Source organism: Lissotriton helveticus, chromosome 9 (assembly GCF_964261635.1).
Source record: "Lissotriton helveticus chromosome 9, aLisHel1.1, whole genome shotgun sequence".
NCBI lineage: Eukaryota > Metazoa > Chordata > Amphibia > Caudata > Salamandridae > Lissotriton > Lissotriton helveticus.
Genome location: NC_136070.1, coordinates 1,261,638,222 through 1,261,663,556, shown reverse-complemented (window position 1 = coordinate 1,261,663,556; position 25,335 = coordinate 1,261,638,222). Strand labels below are relative to the sequence as shown.

Here is a 25,335-nt window from a genome sequence, read left to right as displayed (position 1 = left end):
CTTGCACTGCTGCTGCGGCCAGGCTGTACCTTCACTGTGTGTAAAGGGAGCTTGCAATGCTGCTGCGGCCAGTCTGTGCCTTCACTGCGTGTAAAGAGAGCTTGCACTGCTGCTGTGCCTTCACTGTGTGTAAAGAAAGCTTGCACTGCTGCTGTGCCTTCACTGTGTGTAAAGTGAGCTTGCACTGCTGCTGCGGCCAGGCTGTGCCTTCACTATGTGTAAAGGGAGCTTGCACTGCTGCTGCGGCCAGGCTGTGCCTTCACTATGTGTAAAGGGAGCTTGCACTGCTGCTGCAGCCAGGCTGTACCTTCACTGTGTGTAAAGAGAGCTTGCACTGCTGCTGCGGCCTGGCTGTTCCGTCACTCTGTGTAAAGAGCTTGCACTGCTGCTGCGGCCAGGCTGTACCATCACTGTGTGTAAAGAGCTTGCACTGCTGCTGCGGCCAGGCTGTGCCTTCACTGTGTGTAAAGAGAGATTGCACTGCTGCTGCGGCCAGGCTGTACCGTCACTCTGTGTAAAGAGAGCTTGCACTGCTGCTGCAGCCAGGCTGTACCTTCAATGTGTGTAAAGGGAGCTTGCACTGCTGCTGCGGCCAGGCTGTACCGTCACTGTGTGTAAAGAGCTTGCACTGCTGCTGCGGCCAGACTGTACCGTCACTGTGTGTAAAGAGAGCTTGCACTGCTGCTGCAGCCAGGCTGTACCGTCACTGTGTGTAAAGAGCTTGCACTGCTGCTGCGGCCATGCTGCGCCTTCACTATGTGTAAAGAAAGCTTGCAATGCTGCTGCGGCCAGGCTGTGCCTTCACTATGTGTAAAGGGAGCTTGCACTGCTGCTGCGGCCAGGCTGTACCGTAACTCTGTGTAAAGAGCGCTTGCACTGCTGCTGCGGCCAGGCTGTTCCGTCATTGTGTGTAAAGAGAGCTTGCACTGCTGCTGAGGCCAGGCTGTACCTTCACTGTGTGTAAAGAGAGTGTGCACTGCTGCTGCCGCCAGGCTGTACCGTCACTGTGTGTAAAGAGAGCTTGCACTGCTGCTGCGGCCAGGCTGTACCTTCACTGTGTGTAAAGAGAGCTTGCACTGCTGCTGCGGCTATGCTGCGCCTTCACTGTATGTAAAGAGAGCTTGCACTGCTGCTGCGGCCAGGCTGTACCTTCACTGTGTGTAAAGAGAGCTTGCACTGCGGCCAGGCTGTACCTTCACTGTGTGTAAAGAAAGCTTGCACTGCTTCTGTGCCTTCACTGTGTGTAAAGTGAGCTTGCACTGCTGCTGCGGCCAGGCTGTGCCTTCACTGTGTGTAAAGAGAGCTTGCACTGCTGCTGCGGCCAGACTGTACCGTCACTGTGTGTAAAGAGAGCTTGCACTGCTGCTGCGGCCAGGCTGTACCGTCACTGTGTGTAAAGAGCTTGCACTGCTGCTGCGGCCATGCTGCGCCTTCACTATGTGTAAAGAAAGCTTGCACTGCTGCTGTGCCTTCACTGTGTGTAAAGTGAGCTTGCACTGCTGCTGCGGCCAGGCTGTACCGTCACTGTGTGTAAAGAGCTTGCACTGCTGCTGCGGCCATGCTGCGCCTTCACTATGTGTAAAGAAAGCTTGCACTGCTGCTGCGGCCAGGCTGTACCGTAACTCTGTGTAAAGAGCGCTTGCACTGCTGCTGCGGCCAGGCTGTTCCGTCATTGTGTGTAAAGAGAGCTTGCACTGCTGCTGAGGCCAGGCTGTACCTTCACTGTGTGTAAAGTGAGCTTGCACTGCTGCTGCCGCCAGGCTGTACCGTCACTGTGTGTAAAGAGAGCTTGCACTGCTGCTGCGGCCAGGCTGTACCTTCACTGTGTGTAAAGAGAGCTTGCACTGCTGCTGCGGCTATGCTGCGCCTTCACTGTATGTAAAGAGAGCTTGCACTGCTGCTGCGGCCAGGCTGTACCGTAACTCTGTGTAAAGAGCGCTTGCACTGCTGCTGCGGCCAGACTGTACTTTGTGTGTAAAGGGAGCTTGCACTGCTGCGGCCAGGCTGCACCATCACTGTGTAAAGAGAGCTTGCACTGCTGCGGCCAGGCTGCACTTTGTGTGTAAAGAGAGCTTGCACTGCTGCTGCAGCCAGGCTGTACCTTCAATGTGTGTAAAGGGAGCTTGCACTGCTGCTGCGGCCAGGCTGTACCATCACTGTGTGTAAAGAGAGCTTGCACTGCGGCCAGGCTGTACCTTCACTGTGTGTAAAGTGAGCTTGCACTGCTGCTGCAGCCAGGCTGTACCTTCACTGTGTGTAAAGAGAGCTTGCGCTGCTGCGCCTTCACTGTGTGTAAAGTGAGCTTGCACTGCTGCTGCAGCCAGGCTGTACTTTCACTGTGTGTAAAGAGAGCTTGCAATGCTGCTGCGGCCAGGCTGTACCGTAACTCTGTGTAAAGAGCTTGCACTGCTGCGGCGGCCAGGCTGTACCTTCACTGTGTGTAAAGGGAGCTTGCAATGCTGCTGCGGCCAGTCTGTGCCTTCACTGCGTGTAAAGAGAGCTTGCACTGCTGCTGTGGCCAGGCTGTACCGTCACTCTGTGTAAAGAGAGCTTGCAATGCTGCTGCGGCCAGGCTGTGCCTTCACTATGTGTAAAGGGAGCTTGCACTGCTGCTCCGCCCAGGCTGTGCCTTCACTGTGTGTAAAGAGAGCTTGCACTGCTGCTGCGGCTATGCTGTACCTTCACTCTGTGTAAAGAAAGCTTGTACTGCTGCTGTGGCCAGGCTGTACCGTAACTCTGTGTAAAGAGCGCTTGCACTGCTGCTGCGGCCAGACTGTACTTTGTGTGTAAAGGGAGCTTGCACTGCTGCGGCCAGGCTGCACCATCACTGTGTAAAGAGAGCTTGCACTGCTGCGGCCAGGCTGCACTTTGTGTGTAAAGAGAGCTTGCACTGCTGCTGCGGCCAGGCTGTACCTTCACTGTGTGTAAAGGGAGCTTGCAATGCTGCTGCGGCCAGTCTGTGCCTTCACTGCGTGTAAAGAGAGCTTGCACTGCTGCTGTGCCTTCACTGTGTGTAAAGTGAGCTTGCACTGCTGCTGTGGCCAGGCTGTACCGTCACTCTGTGTAAAGAGCTTGCACTGCTGCTGCGGCCAGGCTGTACCGTCACTGTGTGTGAAGAGCTTGCACTGCTGCTGCGGCCAGGCTGTACCGTCACTGTGTGTGAAGAGCTTGCACTGCTGCTGCGGCCAGGCTGTACCGTCACTGTGTGTAAACAGCTTGCACTGCTGCTGCGGCCAGGCTGTGCCTTCACTGTGTGTAAAGAGAGCTTGCACTGCTGCTGCGGCCTGGCTGTACCGTCACTCTGTGTAAAGAGAGCTTGCACTGCTGCTGCAGCCAGGCTGTACCTTCAATGTGTGTAAAGGGAGCTTGCACTGCTGCTGCGGCCAGGCTGTACCTTCACTGTGTGTAAAGAGAGCTTGCACTGCGGCCAGGCTGTACCTTCACTGTGTGTAAAGTGAGCTTGCACTGCTGCTGCAGCCAGGCTGTACCTTCACTGTGTGTAAAGAGAGCTTGCACTGCTGCTGCGCCTTCACTGTGTGTAAAGTGAGCTTGCACTGCTGCTGCAGCCAGGCTGTACCTTCACTGTGTGTAAAGAAAGCTTGCACTGCTGCTGTGCCTTCACTGTGTGTAAAGTGAGCTTGCACTGCTGCTGTGGCCAGGCTGTACCATCACTGTGTGTAAAGAGCTTGCACTGCTGCTGCGGCCAGGCTGTGCCTTCACTGTGTGTAAAGAGAGCTTGCACTGCTGCTGCGGCCAGACTGTACCGTCACTGTGTGTAAAGAGAGCTTGCACTGCTGCTGCGGCCAGGCTGTACCGTCACTGTGTGTAAAGAGCTTGCGCTGCTGCGCCTTCACTGTGTGTAAAGAGAGCTTGCACTGCTGCGGCGGCCATGCTGCGCCTTCACTGTGTGTAAAGAGCTTGCAATGCTGCTGCGGCCAGGCTGTACCTCCACTGTGTAAAGAGCTTGCACTGCTGCTGCGGCCATGCTGCGCCTTCACTATGTGTAAAGAGAGCTTGCAATGCTGCTGCGGCCAGGCTGTGCCTTCACTATGTGTAAAGGGAGCTTGCACTGCTGCTGCGGCCAGGCTGTGCCTTCACTATGTGTAAAGGGAGCTTGCACTGCTGCTGCAGCCAGGCTGTACCTTCACTGTGTGTAAAGGGAGCTTGCACTGCTGCTGCGGCCATGCTGCGCCTTCACTGTGTGTAAAGAGAGCTTGCAATGCTGCTGCAGCCAGGCTGTACTTTCACTGTGTGTAAAGAGAGCTTGCACTGCTGCGGCCAGGCTGTACCATTGTGTCTCTAGGGGGAGCTTGCTCTGCTGCAGCCAGGCTGTTCCATTTTGGTGTTTCCCTCCAAATTTGCATGGTCGTTTGGGTATGTTTTGGTAATTGGTTTAATTCCCTGCTGTACAATGCATCGAAGTATCCTTTCTGACCCATCGAATGGTAGTCCAACAGACATGCTTGTTTCTCCCTCCCCGCATAGACCCAATCGTTGATCGTGACCAACTGCGCGGCCCAATAGTACTTGCGGATATCTGGTACCGCCAGGCCCTCTTTGTAGACACCCCGCTGTAATTTTGTGAAGCGTTGTAATGGAGTTCCCACCATCCCATAATGATTGCCTCACTTCTGAATCTATCTTACTGAAGAACTCTGCCGGGATTTTGTATGGGGTGTTCTGAAGGACGTCTAGTAGACGTGCCCTTGCGCAACGCATGCTACTAATTTTTCATGCAAAATGTTTACTGTGTGTAATAAAATGCTGTATTGATGTCTGTATTCAGCACAGGCCAGGGTATGATGGCATCAGTATTGCTCAAGTAATTAATACACCTGCTGGTGTGGTGTGTGTATAGCATGCTTTATTGATGTCTGTCATATTGGAGTAAGTTCAAGACTGATTTGCTTATAGCTGGGTTTAAACTTGGATAGTATTGTGTGCAAAATAACAATGGATTGCGAAGCAGCCCTGCGTGATTACCTGTAAATTAGATTAATTCAAACATTACATCCATCACTTTTTGTATTCTTTGTGTGTCGCCCTAAGTGGGATGGGTGTGCCCAGACATGGGACCCCTGCTCAGTGTCATTGGAACAAAGCTGTAGCTGGCTGATGGGCCCATAACTATGGTGAAGCCGGCCCTGGGGTGCTTGTGTTCTGGTTCAGGGATGACCGGGCCTGGCAGTTCGGGCTGGACTGTAGCGATTGGAGCAGGGTCAAGACTGATTTGCATATAGCTGGGCCCAAACTGAGGTGGTGTAGAGTGGCAAAAAAAACCCAGATGTATTGGGATGCCGCCCCAGTTATTCATCCATCGCTGTTTTTAATGTTTGCTTGCCAGGGTTTTTGTTTTCTAGCACTGGCAAGCATTGGCAAAGCCAGTAGGTCTTGCCTTGGCAAGCTGGCATTTTTTTTAAAGCAAACATTTTCAGTAGGTATTCCAAGTGGCAAAGTTATGAAGTATTAAAAAATTCCAGTATGAAGTAGGTGTGCAAATGTTTCCAAAAAGTAGCTTAAAAAAATAAAGTAATTGTCAAAAGGAAAAACAAATTACCCAAAAATTGACTACCAAGCGTGGGCATAGAAGTGGACTACTTTTTAGGTAGCGTTGGAGAGGCAAAATCCTGTCACTTACAGAAAGAGAACCAGTGGCTGTAGTGGGCTGACATATTGCCCTGTGTTATACGCTGTGACAAGCAGAAGAAACATGTGAATGGTATTTGAAGAGACCAGTAGATGAAGAGGGCATACTGGAAGGCCCCATGTATGTATTGTGTACACATTTCTAATTTGTGGAAACACTTGGTGAAGCGGCTAATGTTTACTGTAGGCCAGGCCTAAAATACTGCTATCACCATAGGCCTCTTTTCATTCCATTGGAGTCTGTTTTCTTAAGGCAGGTAGAGACCCATTTTTTTTATTTCCAGAATTTTAATACTGCACTTAGCAAATGAAGCTAGTGTGTTCTTCAATCTAAATTAAAAGGCACTATTAAACGTGCCCCTCCAGCTAACAGTTTATTTTCAGCCAGCATCACGTTGACGTAAGGGAGGCCAGTATATAGTGGTAACTCCTGCACATGGGGGAAGGGGGATCCAGTTACAGCTCGGCCTCTCCAAAATGTGACATTTAGGTGCGCAGTAATTAGCTGACTATAATCCCCCTTTTAAAAGCCTTTGAATGCCACCGTGAGACATGGTGCTTATGGTTTATTGAGCACTTGGCTGCATTCACATGGGAACACATTTTGTTTGCATTAACTTGGAGGATGTGCCTGTTGGACCCGATGACAGCAGCTGCTCCGGGGCATGCTGGCAGGGGCTGGAGGAGTGCCAAATAATATCACTTTATTCATGCAGGTGCGGTTTTCGTGCTTTTCCTTCAGTTTCTTGTTGTCCTTGCATACTCCTTGCTCGTTTGTTTGAGACCAGACTCCCAAAGTCTTGCTTGGCCGCGGTTGTGCCCCCATGCCTTACTTTCGGTGCCCCTTGCAGTTAAAAGGTTAAAGATGGTGTCAGTAACCTTATGATCGACAATCTGTCGTCGCTGTACACGCTGCTAGCAGCAGTTGATGTCACTGACATTACATGATCCCAGTCAGCCGCAACGTATCCACCATGGTTTTTCCATGCTTTATTAGTAGTACGTAAAGTATTTTTAGATTGAGGTATTTGCTTTAATCCTGATACTCAACATTCAGTAAATACCCAAATTGAGCTGGCGTTTGATTTGCAGCTGACGTAAAGCGGTGGGTGGATCGGTTTAAGACCCTTAAACTGTGCCAGTCTTATGCAATGTGTTAAATAATCTTCTGATTGGATTCCCCTCTTGAAGTCTGCTCCTTTTCACCCCAAATCATCGAAATACTATTGTTGCCGGGGGGGGGGGGGGGACACGGGTGAAAAAACTGGGGGGAAATGCATGGAGTTCTTTGTCTCCTGATATATAACGTTGAATCGCTAAAATGGTTGCAAACATTTTTGAAGGAATATAATCTTCGTGAAAACAGATGGATTGCAATTAAAGTTCTTGTTTTTTTTTGTTTATTTTACATATTAACTGGCTGGGTTTTACTATATTTATTCTTTCCTCTGTATGTGTATTTAGCCATCTTTATTTGTGTGGATGGTGCAAAAAATGTAGTTTGCCTCAAGTATAATTTATAATTATTTAACTGATCAGTGTAAGTTGATATGGGCAATAACTCAAAACTCTCGCCAGCAAAACTAGCATTGTATTACCTGCAGCTCTTCACAATTGTGGTAGTTTAAGATGTTAATATTTTTTTTAATTCTCTGCTGTCAATATGCACAGTTGTTAGTTTGCTGTTCATAATTGATCACATGGGTATACACTCCAAAGATCAAATTTCTGTACTTTTCTGTTTTTAGAAATGGGCGGATGAGGAACCATATTGTTGTTCCTCTGTATTTATGTGAAAATAGGTAAAATGTGACTCTTGATTACAATTCAAAGGGTAACATTGTGAGGATAAAGTGAGACTAGATACCAGCATTATGAAGGCAGTCGGTTGTGGGGGAGCAAAGGGTTACTTGTAGTGACCAGTAGGTAAAAGCAAGTTGGGAGTGGTGAGGAAGTCTGGTCTGGGGCACTGATCATTGCATCATTACAAGGAATGAGCTGCTTTCTGTGGACAGGCTGTGGCATGAAGAGGTGTTATGCAGTTTACAAATTACATGGCTGTATGAGTAGTTGGGCACTCCAGATTTTAGGGGCAGAAGAAGCAGTGAAGGGTGTTTCTCAGAGTCCTTTCGCACATACAGCTTTTTAGTGTCCAAATGAGGTATGCTTCAATGTCTCTGACCACAAGACAAGGCCACAGCTACAGAGGAGTGCAACGTGGGAACAACTTGCTGCATGGCTCATTAAAGCCAACCCGTCTTCCGAGATCACTAGGGAAAACGCTCCGGGCTGTCCAGAAGAATACACAATCAAGCAAGCCCAACGGAGGTAGTCTTATTTTGGAGACGTCGGTGACATGCTCTAATGTTGAGGCGGGAATGTCTAGTGCAGCAAAGTGTACGCGTTATAAGACACGGATGGTAGTGTCAACATACTCTATAGCAGGACACATGCTGTTCTACCTGTATCCCTGGTGTGGTGGTGGGGGAGGGTGTGTGGGAGGGGCCCTTCTGACTTCATCCATACAAAGTTTGTGCAGTCTTTCAGTGAGAGGGACTCTTAGCTTTGTTATATCTGGTAGATGCAGGAAGGCTGCCGCCATGTATATTTGTGAGGTTTTGTGTGTGCCCCAGAGCAGGTAAATTGTGGCGCCCCTTGGACTTCACATTCATGTCTTCTTCAGGATAGTGATTGCCTTTGCAGCAGTGATTAGCAACCGCAGGGGCTGTCCAAAAAACCCCGAACCCGGGAGAAGCAATCTATACACCTAACAATAGGTTCAGGGAGAAGAAACACTAAAAATAAAAATACTTCCAACAATTCAACGGAAGAGGCGAAACTAAAAGGAAGATAAAGATGAACAAAGAGGTTAATGAAGCCCTTTAGAACAAAGTGCTGGTATCAAAAGTCACATTTATTTTGTCATGTATCAACAGTTTCTTAAAAACAATTAGTTAAAGTACAAGACAAAAAAATGCGGTATATAAAAAGGGGGGAAAACATATAAACCAGACAAGTGGCATACATAAACATTTACATATCGGGATAAAGGAACAACATAAACATAGGTATTGTGCCCTTAATTCAAATTGAGCCACAAAGAAGCGTCAACGGCGTTTCGACCGATTTATATTATTGTACGGTCATCTTCAGGACTTGGAATTATTCTTGAGCAATATTTATCTTCAGCTTAAAACAGAGGAAGACCAATCTTTAATTGAGGTCATCCATGTATACTTTTAATGACACATGTAGCGGATACAGACACCCTTCATTGAACTGACGTCACAATATCTCAGCAGTGGCCACAAAATTTCAACCAAGTGATCGCCTCATAGTTTGGCAGTCCTCGCAATTCAGGCAGCCCAGGGGTCGCTCAGAGTCCGCAACCGCAGCAAACATTTGCAGCAGGCTACCTTTGTCAGTCTTCGATTGAGGAGCCTGCATGTACGCAAACCCCAGTGCCCAGTCCAAAGTGAGTTGTCTTTTACGGTGGAGGAAGGTAGCTCACCAGGTGCTTAAAGCCACAGTTCCCATTTCACAGTAAACTGTTTCCTCTTTCCTGGGCATAATCTGAGTTTGTGCTGGAGATTACTAACTCTCTACAGCAATTCCACCTGACCCAGCCTAATCTGGTTTTTGGGTGGGTCAACACTACCACAAAAATAGACAATGGTGGTCTCACTGGGATCGTGACCCGGAAGATGTGCGGGGTTCCGCTAAATCCAATAGGTGCTGACCACCTCATTGGTGGCGCCTGCCCATCTGGAGAAGACCAGCAAAAGATTAAACCGTAGAAACTGGGCATCCAAGAAGTTTCTTTGCAGCAGCCCCGGAGAGACTCTGAGAAGCACTGGAACAAAGGTGGTGTTATCGGTCTCCTCATGGACTGGGACTACATGAGGGAAGTCCTGTGTAGAAGGAGTACCTTAATTTACATACCTGCACCATCAGACGGAGGAAATTACTACCTCCATTGATGACAGCCAAAAGCCAAAACCCAGATGACTTGAAGGACATCTGTTGGGCAGCCCCATGGACTGCGACTGCCCCAGATCCATTAGATGCCCTAGAAAAGAAACCTGCTGACAACAGAAGAGTATTGGTTGCCTACAACCAGAAAGAAGGGAGGGCCTACCCCATCCCGACCCTCCTTTTCAACCGATGGTGCCTGCACCAATCTTCAGCCAGTTACGGAGGTAATGAGAAATCCTGACTTCAAGCCTGCAGTTCCGGCTGTATTGTGGGTAAAATCTCCATATGAGACCCTACTGCTTGAGCAGTCCCCCACAGGCAACTGGACTGCCCGGATGGATACCATTCTCCCTGGAAAACCTCTACAGCAGCTAACCAGTTCTCAGATACAGCCCTCTCCCCTTAACCCTTTTTTCTTCCATAAGGACGCCTAGGGTGAAATGCACCATAGCCAGCCACTGTCCTCCATTACCTGCCTACTTTCTACTACACTTTGGGCTACAGTGGCTGTTTCTGCCCTCCCAGGCACCAGCAACTGGGCTCTGGCCACCACCGGAACAACTCCTAAAATAAATGGTTTACTCACCAGGAAGGGAGTTAATTTCAATATTATTGGTGGGGGTTCTTTGTGCAACTGTGAACAACTCTTTGTAATAACTTTGTTGTGAGTGCACAAGCGCGGTTGCTGCTCACCTCTGGTATCTGCTAATGCAACCAAACCACTGCCGCCAAAACTACAGGGGCCTTATTTGTGGCCTTTGATTTAACTCTGAAAAATACTTTTAAGTATTACCAGGCCTGTGCACTCGAGTGCAGCCTAATGTTCCTGACAGGGTAACATAGGCCCTTGGGTTCAATGTTAACCTACTGTTTAGTAGTGCTTAGCAGCAGCAGCAGCCCTGTTTCATGGTGGCTCCTGGCCCCATATGTGCTAGGCACGTCTGGCTTGAGATGTTTATCTCGATTTGGTGCGTAGAATTTTTACGTGCCTGTAAACAAAGTACTTTTGTTTTATGAAGTGGCGAACGGCTTGGGCATTAAAGTTGCAGTTTCTTTGTGTAGTGTAAACTGTTCAAAGATCTGTCCCCACACTACTTCCTGCAATGAGCCTTCCCTCCTCAACCCTACTACCCTGAGAGCGGTAAGATCCGAAAGGGACCAGCTGGCCAGCCAGTTGGATGCAGCCCCAGACACCCTTGATTGTCAGTTAATGCCCTTCGGAGTCCCCCGAGACCTCAAGAACATACCGAACAGTGGTGCTGATGTTCTTGTGTTTTAAAGTGTTCACCTTGGTGCTGTAATTGCCACAAGCTCTGGTCATTAACAAAATGTAACATTTTCAGATTAGACTGATGAAATGTTAGTTTTCTCAGTGTTGTATCTTTTAATACTGAGTTGCAGGTTTGAGGGCGCTTTGATGATCAGGTCAACTGACCTGCAGCAGAAGAGCTGGTGAAGAGGTCATGACCTCTGTAGAAGTGCTGCACTTGGCATCTGATCTGAGTAAAGACTACTTAATGAAGTGGATGTGTTACTTGGAGTCACCAAAGCCATGCTCATGAAATCTTCCATTATGGATGATGTACGCTCTCGCACACCAATGTACTCTAGTGGTGCAGTATTCACAGACACATGTTTCCCTTCACATTATTTCATTTACCCGGGGAGGATTCTCTGAGACCAGTTTTAGAATGCTATGATTACCTTGCTTTAATGCAAATCCAATTTCCACAGCTTCTGGAGAATACAGTTGTTATATTGAAATTGTTTGCAATGCTTCTAATTTGCAGAGCCTTCGTTGAAGGGCTCCAGAGATGTTTGCTTGAAAAAAGTTGTGTTTTTCAAGATCCAATCTTATAAGTAGCGCTGTTAGTTAGGTGTCTGCTGTCGAGTTATCGGTCTTTAAGATCAAAGGCTCCAATCCAGTAAGCCATTACCAGTAGTATTGAAGTAACAAGTGGCCATTCAGTTTCTGTTGTGCACAGTAGTAGTTATCATTGACTCTTATGATCAGTAGTTCTGGCATGACTCCGGTCCTGATGCGAGTGTGTCTTTAAACAATGACTCACGTGTTCTATTCTATTTTCAGGCTCAAGCAGTGTTGGGTCCAACGCTTGATAAGGTGACCGGTACCCTCCTGTACAATGTGGCGACTCGACTCAAGGACCCCAAGCGCATGGGATTCCTTGTGGGGTACATCACCGCCAAGAAGATCAGCACGGACCTGCAGCTCAACGGTATGGCGGCCTAGACTGGCGGATTTGTCTCCTTTCTGTACCATTCTCTGCTAAGCTTGGTCATGTACCTGGTCCATAAATCGTATCCACCCACACGTCTAACGGTCTTGTTTTGCCTCACAGAGCCCTTCAGTCTGAGCCAGCCACACAGTTGAATCTCTAGCCCTCCTTCTCATTGACACCCCCATCACTCCCCAACCCATCTATTTATCTGAGGGTGAAGTCCTTTCCTAACTGAGCCCGTCACTGACGCACTCAGCCGTCTTCTCTCTGAGCCCTTGACTCGCCGATCTATCTTCAAGTCTAAAAATCTAGTCTGTGACCCAACCGCATGTCCAAATCTTTATTGTATATTCTCCAAGATCTACCCATACGCCTGAAGCTCAAGTCTTCTCGCCAACCAATGATTGAAGATCGTCGACTCTTCACTGAGCCCATCACGGTCACCCAGCCACAAGGTTGAAGCTCCTCCGTTCACCTCCCCAAAGAACATTGCTCTCTAACCTCACCCATGCGTTTTAGCATCAGTCACTAAGTCATCAGACTATCCTCGTTAGACCCAATCCTCAACCCTGCTTCTCCAGCAGTACTCCTCTTTCTTTCTTCTCTTTTTTCCTCTTCCTCTTTTTTTTCCTCTTCCTCTTTTTTTTTCCTCTTCCTCTTTTTTTTCCTCTTCCTCTTTTTTTTCCTCTTTTTTTTTCCTTTCTCTTTTTTTCCTCTTCCTCTTTTTTTTCCCCTCTTTTTTTTTCCCTCTTTTTTTTTCCCTCTTTTTTTCCCCTCTTTCTCTTTTTTTCCCCTCTTTCTCTTTTTTTTTATCTCTATCTTGGCAGCACTTGGGATTGATTATTTGATGCAGATGACATTTCACAGAAACAATTGTAATGAATTGGCTTAGGTCTCCCTCCCACCGCATAACCCCCTTATTCGCAGTCATTTTCACAAGAAAACAGCAGTTCTTGTCATATGTGTAAATGATGTCTCGGCTTTCCTTCATATGTAGGCTATAATGCTCTACTGCAACAAGGGCGTGGGTGGTATTTCCAGAGGTGGCTCTGCCAGGCTCCCTTCCCGCTCTGCCGGTAGATACGCTCTCTTGGGGACCCTTCGGGGTTGGGGCCCTTGAGAAGTCTGCAGCTCTAACCTGGGCTATGCAGTGGATTGGTTACCATTATATTTAGTTTGGTACAATATCAATTCCAAGTTAGTGAGCCACAGATGCTTATGTAAAATGAAATTATTTAATTATGGTTGCAATAGCCAAAGAATCAAACTTAATTCATAAAAGGCGAAGACTAGATGTCTCTGTACTAGCCTCTCTGGGGGTATGACCCCAAATAATAAAGGGGCGGAACGGAGCAACCTTTGCCATAGTGAAGATCATGTCATCCTAGGCCTTTGTCTTGTACTCTGAGTAGCCAACCCAATCTCTCTCTATTCTTTCCCAAGTGCTGATGGATTCTTTTTAAAGGGCCGTTCAAGCCCAGAATCTTGTGGTGCGGCCACGGGTGCCTGCTGTCCGGCCCCGGGTGGATATTCACATTTGTACTCAAGCTCTCGGTGCTCTGAGCTTGGTTCTGAATCACCAACCATTGTGAATGGAGTACAGTCAGGCTCTAATGGTATCGAATCCTGCAAGGCTGACGTAACCATGGCAGATCAGAGGCTTTGCCATAGTACCTAGAAGAGATGCTCGCGTACCCGGCTTCTCGTCTTACTACTGCATTGTAGTAGTTGTCACACATGCTTCTGTAGGCCAGAACCCAGACCACTGCTCAGTGTCCCATCACTGCTGCAGTGGAAGTCTTCCCAATGGTCCCAGCCATTGCATGCTTGTGAGCCACAGCCATTTGCTTTAAATGTTGACTTTAACCAAAGAGCTGGCCTTTGCACAGCAGGCCCACATCTGGCTAACAGTGGAGTTGTTATACCTGGCCTTTTCAGAGTAACATCCGAGATGCGCCACTTGTGAATTAAAACTGCATTTGTGTTTCGAAGGAAGCTCTTGCTAGGAAAAAAATAATCGATGCAGTTTGACACTTTAACAAGATCATGTTGGATACCTCGGCTTTGCAGAAAAGGCTGAATATTGCAATGTGATCCACTCGGAGGAAGCAATTTGTTTTACAGACGATCTGCTTGAAACCATGCATCGGTCCCCTGGGCTGTCCTGAGAGCGATCTGCACTTTCATATTGTACAAATGAGCACGTGTGTCTACAGAGAAATGCCACTTAAAGCATGTGCAGAGCTCTGCACGCAAACCCTTCGCACAGACTTTCAAAGGGTGTGCAGTTTAGCGGATATGCCCCCAGGTTAAAATTAGATGCCTTTCAAGGTTGAGCTTCCTTGGTTAAAAATGTCCATATTTTCATGAGGTTTCAAACTGCAGAAATTCACCTTAATAAATTCCAGTGGACTGGCCACCCAGGTCAATGTTTGCAGGCTAAAGGAATCTCCAGTTAAGATCTTTGAACGATTAGATAGTTAAAGGTAGGGGCTGTTTGTTTGGGAGTGTGGGAGTACCCCTTTGAGAAGGTGCTATCCTGTGTCTAGTTTAGCTAGCTAAAGGTAGGCGCTATTTGTTTAGGAGTGTTGAAGTTCCCAGGACTTTAAGTGGGATGAGATGGCCAATTTAATTAAGAACACGTACGCTAAAACCTGTAATGAGCATAGTGTGCCGCTCAACTTGTATTTTGCTGTTTCTGTTATCGTATCCAGATGTGATACAACAAGTAACATCATACTTACAAGTCAGGACTATTGTCTTTTTCAATGGTTGTTAGTTGCGTAAGATAAATAAGCAGCAACTATGGCTTGTATATAATATTGAAAAAGCTTCCACTTGAATCCCTGGTGGCACCGCGACAATGTTGCTGCTCCTGAATTTAAAAAAGAGAAGGGAAATCCAAAGAGAAAAGGACTCTTTATAGGATTTCCCTTCCACTACACCACTCGCCTGGCATGACGTCATGCTGTCACTTCTCCACTAGTGAGCAGTCTGAGCACGCACACATCGATGTGCCTGCTGTCCCGAAAAAAACAGACCGCCTGTATCAGGGCACAAAACAGAGCCCGATAGGGACCCGTTTCGAGGCCCCCTGTAAAAGACTGCCGGTGCTGAGCACCAGTGAGACCCGGCCCACTTAAAGCCCTGGGAGTAACTCTTTAAGAAGGTGCTATCCTGTGTCTAGTTTAGCTAGTTAAAGGTAGGAGCTATTTGTTTGAGGTGGGGGAGTACCCCTTTAAGAAGACACTATCCTTTAGTACTGAGGTTACTATACTCCTGGATCCTAAAGCCCTTATTGAGTCACTGAAGCCAAGATGGAGGCTAAGTTCTGGATAAAGTGTGGGGGGTAAGGTCCTCTGGTAGAAACTCTGTGAACAGGCAAGGGTTGGTTCTACAGTTCCTTTTCAGAAGTGGCGAAAAGGTTGATCCTGCCAGATCTGGACTGGGCCGGCATTCCCGTCCCTGCAGTGCAGAGCATGAGCAGACCTAGTAGCTCGTCTTCTCCTTCCTGCACTTTACGGTCTCGAGCCTGCTGACGCCACTGCGAGAACCCGCCAAGATCCCAATCTTGGTTACCAAGACCAACTTCTTTGCACCATAGACCTTTCGCGCGACTAGTTATGGCTGTTGTCCTTCTGGCTTTGGGTCATTCCGTTTGCCAGGATCGGGTAACGTAGCAAATGTGCCGCCGTCTTGGGTATATTTAATTTTTCTGCGGATCCATGCTCGCGCTGAGCGGGTCAATCGCTCACTCCCTTCAGGAACTCGTTGACCTGCGTTTAAACGATTGTGAGAGCGGCAGATGGGTATGGAAGCCCAATCAATTCATTTTATGAACCCCAGCATCTATGGTTTTTCAGTTCATTTGAGGATTTGTATCAATTTAGATCTTCTGGTAAGTGATTCAATTATGACACCTCTCCTCTTGCGCGATTTGAGGTTGGCCGGACACTAAAAATCAATATCTTTTAATGTTCTCGCTTATAAATAATTCAGCGCTTGAGCTGTATTAGTCATGTTGTTATGCCTTTTGAAGAGCCATTTGCTGTACAAATGGAATCGGTGGACTGCTGGCTGCAAAGGCGTTTTAAGGACACTGTTGCACGTTTATTTTCTTCCAGCGGCTTTGGATTACGTGAAAAGTCACCCTCTCGATCCAATCAGTACTGCAGACTTCGAGAAGGAGTGCGGTGTTGGCGTCACAGTGACCCCGGAAGAAATCGAAGAGGCTGTGAGTAAAACGCGGACTAGACGAACTTTACAGGCCAAAAAGGGAACATTGCACGTTACCAGTGTGAATGGCTGAATGAGTGAATCCGGACATGTCTCTTGTAGATGTCTGCTTGAGTAAATGTTTCAATTGTGACTAATTTGTGAGTACTCTTGGATAGAGGACTATTGGATGAAGCAGTGCTTAATTTGTGCCAGTGCCCAAATATTTTACCAAACCAGCACTTATTTCTTGCAGTCCACCACAAGTTGGCACCATCTATCAATCTTAAAGCAAAGCTCATCTGAGTATTTAAAAAGTCAACCTTAGGGGACCTACAATATTCAATTATCAATGGAGAATGGATCACCTGTACCTGGGTAACCAGGGTCCAGTATTCTTGGCAGTCTTAAAAACCCTCATTCACGTACATAGGTGATCGGGCGGTATATCTTAATTGTCCGCCTAATTATAAACGTGACCGCATCATCATTGGGTTTTTCTGGTATGCTATCCTCCACCTGGGGGTAGACTCACTGGTAATACAGTAGTGATCATTGATAAGTGGTGCTCAAGTGAGGTGAGATAAAATTGCCTGCATCTTCAGTGAGGTGGGCTGCTGAGAAAAACAGGGCTTTCCGTAAAAATGTGCATGGGCCGCCACAGCTTTGCAAAGCCATGCAGAGGTCCAGCAACCTTGTCCGAAATCTCAGTGCTATGATCTTAAAATGTCAGTGGTTTATCAAATAATGATGGATGCTGAAGCTACACTTTCCAGTCCTTTAATTTTGTTTTTCTTTTTGATCACCCTGTCCCTGTAAGTGTGTATCCTGTGAGTGACTGGTACAAATGCATCTTAGTTTTGTCTCTTGGTTCAGTTGTTTGCTGTTACAATTCATGATCATGTGTCAACCCGTCTCTATCCTCCAGGTTGAAGCCGTCATCAGCAAGTACAAGGCTCAGCTGCAGTTGGAGCGATACCACTTCAACATGGGCCTGCTGATGGGTGAGTGCTCTGAGGACTCCACTAGGATGGTTTTAGATTTTGTTCATAGGACTGTAAAGAGCTACACAATTTTGTTGAGCTTCACCAGAGCCAATTAGGAGTAGAAACAAGTGGTTGGAAAGTCGTGAAGTTGTGTGAAATCCAGGCAGTCTGAAGTGATCTTGATTTTTAAGGATGGGGGGGTGAGTTGTTGTGATAGGGCTTCCCAGAGTACGGCACGCCTTCCTATTTACCATATTTAAATATGACCTTTGGTGTAAAAGTGGAACAATGAAGGAGAAATATGGTGTCAATCGGTCTGCGATTGATGCAACTGTAGTGCAGGGACTGCAAAAGCCAAGAACTTCTAGTCTACTACAGAGCTGACCAGGTGAGTCCTAAATTCTCTGTGGATTGGGTACTTCGCCCTCTAGTCTAAGATAATGCAGCGTTACTCAAGAGGATAACGTTCACCGTTGGGTCTTTCCACCAAATCCTTCTGGATGTTGATGCGCAGAGGACCAACCGGTTCAGGGAATTGGAGATTACATTGTAATGCATGCAGTTGGGCAGTTAAAGGAGAGTTGCTAAAAAAGGGACCCACCGCATTATATGAAGCGGCGGCTATTGTGCATAGAGCGGAGCTAGCTGGTAAAGGTGTCCAAGTAATAAATGAGAATAGTAAGCTAACTATGTCGCCTGTGGTTCACAGTGAGTAAGGTTAATTTAGAAAAAATATATAGAAGAGATACTTTAAAAAGAAAATGTCAGTGGAGCAAGGGGAAACTAAATTTAGGATGAATATGTTATGTTATGTTAGAATTTTGTTAAAGCGCACAGCTGCCCCAGCTAAGGGGCGTCCCGGCACTGACCGTCAAATTGTACAAGATAACAGTGTAGGCTGAAAAGAAAGGGGCCCTAAATCAGTGGGAAAAGAAAGGTCTTAATAGCTTTCCGAAATGACAGTAAGCCGTAAATACTACGAATGGAGACAGGCAAAGAATTCCATAATTTGGTGCAGGAATACACAGGTTGATGCAGTCTTGGATTATGGAGGTTCATGCACACATGTTTAAAACCTGGCGAGTAGCTCAGGGTGCGTGAAAGGGAGCCCACTGAACACGTGATGTTGGCAGTTTCCTGTTGGACATGAAAGCAGATGGGGAAGGAATATAACCGGGTCCCACAGCGAGTACAGGGGAGAAATATGGGTGTGTAATGTTTGGGTGGTGATCAATTTGAAACCTTGAAAGGTGAGAAGGCCTGGAAAGATGTTTGCAGTTTGTGGAGTGAGAAGCAGACTCACAGATGTGCGTCCACATCTGATCGTGTTGGGTCTTCAAGTAATATGTTCGCTTTCAGTGTGCTGGACTGTGTGTTCAAAGTATAGGAGGCCAAGGGATCATGTATTGTAAAGTTTTTGGGGAGGTAAATTGTAAAGGTAGAGAAATTAGTGAAACTTAAAACTAAAGGTGAATCCTGACAGCAGGGAGCAGGGGCTGAAAGTGGAAGTTGATTACCACAGCATAAGAAAGCAAAAGTGAATGATATTTTTGCTACAGATAATGGTTGAGAGAAATGCTGTATTGAAAGTTAAAGTGCAAAGTAGGACCGTAAACAGAGGATGAGTTAAACCATTGAGCAGCAGATAAAAATAATACGCCTACCACAGACTTCCTTCTGGTTGGTTATGCTTCATTGCCGGAAAGGAGTGGTTTGTTTGAAGGTGGTTATATCCTTATCATGCAATATCAAAGGAAGTTGTGGCTTACCCAAGATGGCGCCGGTTTATGTTGCATCCTATTCAGTGGTGTTACCCCGAAAGCCCAGGCTGTTCATTGCATCCACCACACCTACGCGGGTTGTTGCCAATATAAGCGCATGTGCTTCGGCCTTTTGATCTAGTTCTTGATTTGTGCAATCTTTGATGGAATTAAATGTCTTGGAAATGGAAGTAGATAAAATGGAGCATGACCGGAGGAAATTGTCAACTTTGCAAGGAAGTGAATTTGCTGTAGTGGAATGAAAATGCAGAATACAGGTAGCAAATGTGATGTTTAAGGTACAAAGAAGGACGAGGAAGGGGGTGGAGGGTGTAATCCAGCTGTGATGGGCTTGTTCCAGCAAGATGCAGCTCAGTCAAACACACAGCTATTGGGGGAAATTTTTAGGCTTTGAGACATTTCATGTTGATTACATTTTGAATGTGTGGCAAATGCACTTTGGTTTATACATTCTTGGCGGGATTACAGTTCACATAAGATAAACTGGTGAAAGAACTCGTGCAATGCAGTTAAAGGGATTTCACCCAAATCTGATTATCCAGTATTAGGGTATCTTTCATAGATTCACATGCCTGATTCAGATTTTCATGCATGTGAATCTATGAAAGATACCAATACTGGATAACCGTAGTTACAGGCAAGTAACTCGTTTTCTTATCCAGTATTAGGGTATCTTTCATAGATTCACATGCATGAAAATCTGAATCAGGCATGTGAATCTATGAAAGATACCAATACTGGATAACCGTAGTTACAGGTAAGTAACTCGTTTTCTTATTAATGCAAGCTGTACGAAACTGAGGACTGTTGACCAAAAAGACGGACTGAAAACCTTGCCCTGTGTGTGCACGGTGCATTACCTTTGGCCTTTTGTGTGGGCAACGAAATTCCCTATTACAAGCGACCACAAGCCATTGATCACATTACGCACCACAAAGGGCATATTAAGAGCCAGATCCATATTGCAAGGCTGTCCGTGTGATCACAAGGATCTAATTATGACGCACAGTCGATGCCGCGCTTGTAGAAAGCCACGGCAACTTTCGGTTTTAAAGGCTGCTGCAGGACAATTTCTAGTGCTTCACAACCCTTACGAGGCCATCATACCGTCTGGTTGATAGTGTCCCTGGATGGCCCTTTCGAAGAGAATGGATGATGGAATTAGGGTTGAGTTTGGCCGATGGAGGAAGTGTTTGAAGTTCAGTTACGGGCGGCTGTAGCTGTGCGGCATTAGCTGCATGTAAGTGTGGCTTTTGTCAGAATAATATCAGCACACTTGTGGTTAGTGCATTACCTCTTTATCATGAAAGTATTGAAATGGGGAAAGGCAGCTTTTAAGTATCTAAAAAAATAAGGTATCGGGGGAAATGTCATATTGGAAGGACTCCAGCTACTGCCAGCAGGGCAGCATTGAGGGGAGTGATCTGGGTCCTTGTGTGGGGCCAGCAGTGGTTCAAGAAGAAAGGTGTCGATACTGTGTAGGAATGTGATAAAAGCTACGAGGAGGTAGTAGCACATTTTATTTATTTGATTTATTTAAAGAGTTTTATATAGCACTGGCTAGACCCGAAGGTATCCGAGTGCTTTACATAATGTTCCAACATAGTTTACAAACTTTACATCAGTTACAAGTTACAAAATATACCAGTAAAAACTTTTTAGGAGCGTAGAAGGAAAATGGGGTGACAAATGGAAAGGGGGCGAGGGCAAAAGGGGTAGTTTATATACAGCGGAGAGACAAAGGTAAAGTTTGCATAATGTCCGGCTGGGTAGGTGACAGCCGAGGGGGGAATCTGCGGCCCATCTCTTCAGCTATCGGATAGCTCCACTGGGCATCGGTCAAATGGCTAGGTCTCAACAGAAACAAGCATTGGCATTGCCAATAGGTCTCGCTTGTGGGACCTTGTAAGTATTTAGTTTTGCAGCACAATATCCTTGTTGCACCAAGGATATTGTGCTGCAAAACTAAATACTTATAAGGTCCCACAAGCGAGACCTATTGGCTATGCCAATGCTTGTCTTGTTTGTTTTCCTTATTTCCACTTTGTCTCTAGCTCTGCCCTCCAAACCTTCCTTTGCTCACCAACTACCTCACTGTCTGCCTGTGATTGCTTCTTGGAACACAGGCGCCACTTTCTAGTGCGTTACCTGTGTTTTCTCAGTGCGGAAGTCACTTGTTTCTCTTTGTCATACAGAGCCGGCAGTTCAGGTTTACCAAAAGTCGAAGGTAATTGCTTTTGCCTGACGGTGCTTTGAAAGCGATGGTTCGATCTTCGCTGAGTAGAAATCTCTCAAAATAGAAATAAAGTAGGAATTTCGTGGAACCCGAAGCAGTGTCTAAATAATTATCGGCGGCGCTACATCAGTGAGGGATTGAGCAAGCGTGCTTTTGCCTGGGTTGTGTGATGCTGTATAAGGAAGGAGGCGTGAGGTTGTGTGAAGTCTGCAGCATTCCCATTATTTATTTACCAATAACCTTCACACGTCTTATTCCTCGGGGCTGTGGTGTTGAAGAGACACATGTGGCAATGAGCAGTAACAAATAAATATTTATATTATAGCACATAGTCACTTGTACATTCAGAGATCTTACAGCTATCTGCATTGTAATTGCATTTATGTAGCACTTACTACCCCCGACGAGCTTTTAAAGCGCTTGTCAACAGGTGTTATTACTCAATGTAATGGTGCACAATTAATCGAAGGATGTAGGCATGAGTGAACCTTCCTGATTAAAAGTCAAGGCCTACGACTATGCATGTGTGTGCCATTTATTTAGCATATACCTAGCCGAAAGGTAGCAGAACAAAGCACACGGTCATACGCAAAGAAATAGACAAGTGACTGAAGGCTTGAAGGGATACCTGGGATCTGCAAGTGACTGTTACCGTGTCATGATGTCACGCACTGCTGTCAGCATCTAGCGCCTCAGTGAGCTATCCTGCCAGCTTTTGATGTAAAGGAAATCAGCAGTCTTCTGTTCTGAGCGCTGCAGACATTTGCACAGAGTAACTTGTTAGAACGGTAATAAAATGCCCCTCCAGGCCCGCTAAAGGATAGATACCGCAGAGATACAGTGGATAGTTCAGTCAGACCCCTGATATGGCGAGGCTTGCCGTTCAATTCATTAATGGCCGATCGCCGTCCCCTCTCGCCATCCCTGATGTTGCACAGTTCAGTTGGCTCAGTTTCCTTTCAGACGCCCAGCAGGCTAGTAATGAGGATGGAGGGGTTTCTGAGAGAGGGAGAAAGGGGCGCGAGAGCCCAAGGCAATGGGGCAGTAGTGATACATGAAGCAAAAATTACAAGTGAGCATGTTACAAAAGCAAACGTTACGTTACATGAGGCAATAGTGACAGTTCTGCAAGTATCAAGAGCAACAAAATACAAGAGGTAGCAAACGATATGCAATAGCATATCTGAGGGAACACGGCCTGGAGGAAGCTGGCTGGGGAGGGGGAGGAGAAATGAAAGGAAGGCTGTGTGTGGCGTAATTAGGGGAGGAGAAGCCGCAGAGCGCACGCTGGGCGAAGCCCTTTGATGTGCTGTGCGGCAAATGGAGGGAGGCTGATGCGCGTTCATGTTTGAACACGTGGTTCACATGAACTTCATGAAAACGCCATGAAAACGCCAGCAAAAAGCTGGTGGTTTCATGATGTTTTCGCCGCTTGAATTCTCGCTCCGCTCGATGCGCATGCGCACATCGATAGGTCGCGAGACCTAAAAACATTAAAGGGGTAGAAGGCGAGAAGGGAGCGTAGAGGGGAAAGGGGTAGGAGGGGGAAACGACAGATGAAGGAAAGTCTGCCCAAAATCCGTCTGGGTAGGTCACGGCCAAGGGGGAATCCACAACCCATCTCCTCTTCAGCTAACCGGTTGCTCCACCGGACATCTGTCAAATAGCAGGGTCTCTACAGTCGAGGCAAGGTTCAGAGTACATGTCCAGGAGGGAGAGCAAAATCAAGGTCAGGTGAGGGATGTGGTTAAGCTCAGGACGCTGACCAGTTCTATTGTCCGGGAGCGTAGAGCATCGTGGAGAGACCAACTGAGGCGGCCAACTTGAGGTCAGGCAGGGGGGTTGAGACCTTGGTCGGTCCCCAAAATTCACAAAGAATCGAAAGCATAGCGAGTGCAATCTATGCCGTGAAGCGGCAGGAGGACAGGGCCAGTGTCCGCATGTCTTCAGAGGGGGTGAGTGGCAGGTCCGGCGTGGCGTCTCCAGAGTCATTCTTGCATAATCGGGGAGAAAATCTGGGCCCTCCCGTTCTGCAGCCCCATCGAGCATACCAGCTCCTGGCATACGTAATTACATCAAAGAAGCCAGCAAGTCGGACCCCACAATACACACGTAGCAGCCATTTTAGGGTCAGGACACGGAAATAGAAGTTAGCCGCAAAGTCCATATTTTGGTTATAACGAATTAAGTGACCTCTCAACAATGTTAAGACTGAGCCTTCAGTGCCCACTAGGCTCAACTCGTAAGAACGTCAAAAATAGGCTTAAATTTGTTGCCATGAAATTGGCAGACTCTGGAGCGCTCCACATTTAAATCAAGCGTTGTGGGAATACAAATGTTTGCACGCCACAGCTGCATCGCACGTTACCACCGCGGACAACAAAGCTTCCTCGTCGTCATGGAACCGCCATCTTGGGGTCAGGCATCATTCTTTAATAAATTCGCCAAGTAGGTAATGTCAGTCTCTCTAAGGAGTGCTTCACTTATGCCCCTCGCGCTGCAATAACAGCGGAAACACACACGCCCAGTCTTCATTACATATCCCCACTATAAACAGATCGCCAATCTCCACTTTGAATTCACGGCCGCCATTTTAAGGTCGGGCCTCGTCACGAAGGGAGCACCGCAAAGTCTAAGAATATTGGCATAATTATCTTACCGGAAGGTGTATCGGGGCAAATGCTTATGAATACGGTGCTTGAGTAAACCTTCATGGGCATAGATGTCGTTCAAATGAGCCTTGAATTCTCTACTCGCCAACCGCCATTTTATGTCGTCGGAGCGTCCTCACTACTTCAGTCCCCGTAGCGGAGTTCCACACACTTTACCGCAGTTGTTTCTGGACTGTGGGGTGTGAGTAGCCTATGAAGTACACAGTTTGAAATACATCTATGCTGGGATTTTTTCCTGCGGGGAGGAGGGGAGGGGAGGGGGTGGGGTGGGGAGGTCCAAAACAATTGGTACGTGGCATTGAAGTCTATTTTAGTTTATCTTTGCCTGAAAGTGTAAGGAGGCTGTAGAAATCCTTAGGCTGAGACGTACATTGTTTTGGGGCTGGCCCAAAGTAGGGACAGGAAGTATTAACTCCACGCAGGATTTACTGGATAGCCACATACGATAAACGTACACACAAGGTGAATGGAACTTATTGACCTAGATCTTGGTTTTAATGAAAATGTGGCATTGGTCCCACCCTTCTTTTTACTTGCGTGTGTGTCTGTGTCCGAGCGACCCCCAGTCACAGATCTGGGTTGAATCCATCCTCGTTCTTTAGCTCACTTCGCCACCATACTTCAGACACAGCTGTATGCAAATCAACCCAGATCTGTGACTGGGGGTGAGTGTCTGAAAAGTTTCAGCGCTCCGTCCATCATCTCCTTCCGTTTGCTTTGGCCGCCATAAGTGTGGCAGGGTATGCCCAGACGTGGGTCCCTTGCTCACTTTGCCACTGGATTCAAGCTAGCCTGGCTGATGAGGGGCGTTACCCCTAAACCTGTGCCAGAATGCGTTTTTCCGGTCCAGAGAAGACCTAGCTTGGCCGCTCGGGCTGGACTGTTCCCATGAGGCATAGGGTCAAGACTGATTTGCATATAGCTGGGTCTGAACTGGGGTGGCGATGTGAGCTAAAGAACGATGATGGAGTCAACCCAGATCTGTGACTTGTGGGGAGTGTCTGAAAAATGTCAGTGCTCTGTCCATCTCCTTGTGTTTGCAGGGTTGTAGATAAAACAACATTTTCATTGCTAATTTGTCTAATGTTAGGAAGCCTCATGTTGGGAGTTTAACCTTTACACTAGCCTGTAATGTAGGGTCTCTTGTCCCCCTTTGCTGTCTTGCGATATCCACTACTGTTTGTGCTTCTTTATTTTTGTCACAAATGGAGATTTTCACTGGCCAGGAAGTTGACTTTCCATCCCTGTTCTACACCAACGTTTCATTCATTTCATAACTATGAAAGTGTGTGCCAAGTTGTACCCGTCATAATGGGTTGGGGTGATGGGAAGTGCAAAGGGATCATGGGTTCAAAGGTTTCCCTTCCCATTCGTTATGTACATTGTCCTCGTTTCTGAGGCAAGAAGCAAGGGCAATAGATTTTTATTTTACACTCCATTTCCTTTCTGGGTCTTTTGAGTCATATCCCTGTGGCAGGGATATGTAAATTACCACAATATTTTAAGATTCGTGGGTCCTCAATAGGGCTCTTAATCTGTGGGATACACAGACAACCACAGCATTGTAATGGGTATTTTCAGGGC

General features: G+C 47.0%; 1 protein-coding gene across 1 annotated transcript in view; it reads left to right on the top strand.

The window, feature by feature from the left end:
* QARS1 (glutaminyl-tRNA synthetase 1) overlaps nucleotides 1–25,335 on the top strand; it is a 284,740-nt gene that overhangs the window by 25,017 nt on the left and 234,388 nt on the right. Inside the window, exons 2-4 of the mRNA XM_078661809.1 lie at nucleotides 11,711–11,858; nucleotides 15,986–16,095; nucleotides 17,005–17,080. Coding sequence (XP_078517935.1) covers nucleotides 11,711–11,858; nucleotides 15,986–16,095; nucleotides 17,005–17,080 — 334 coding nt within the window. The remainder of the gene's footprint in view (nucleotides 1–11,710; nucleotides 11,859–15,985; nucleotides 16,096–17,004; nucleotides 17,081–25,335) is intronic.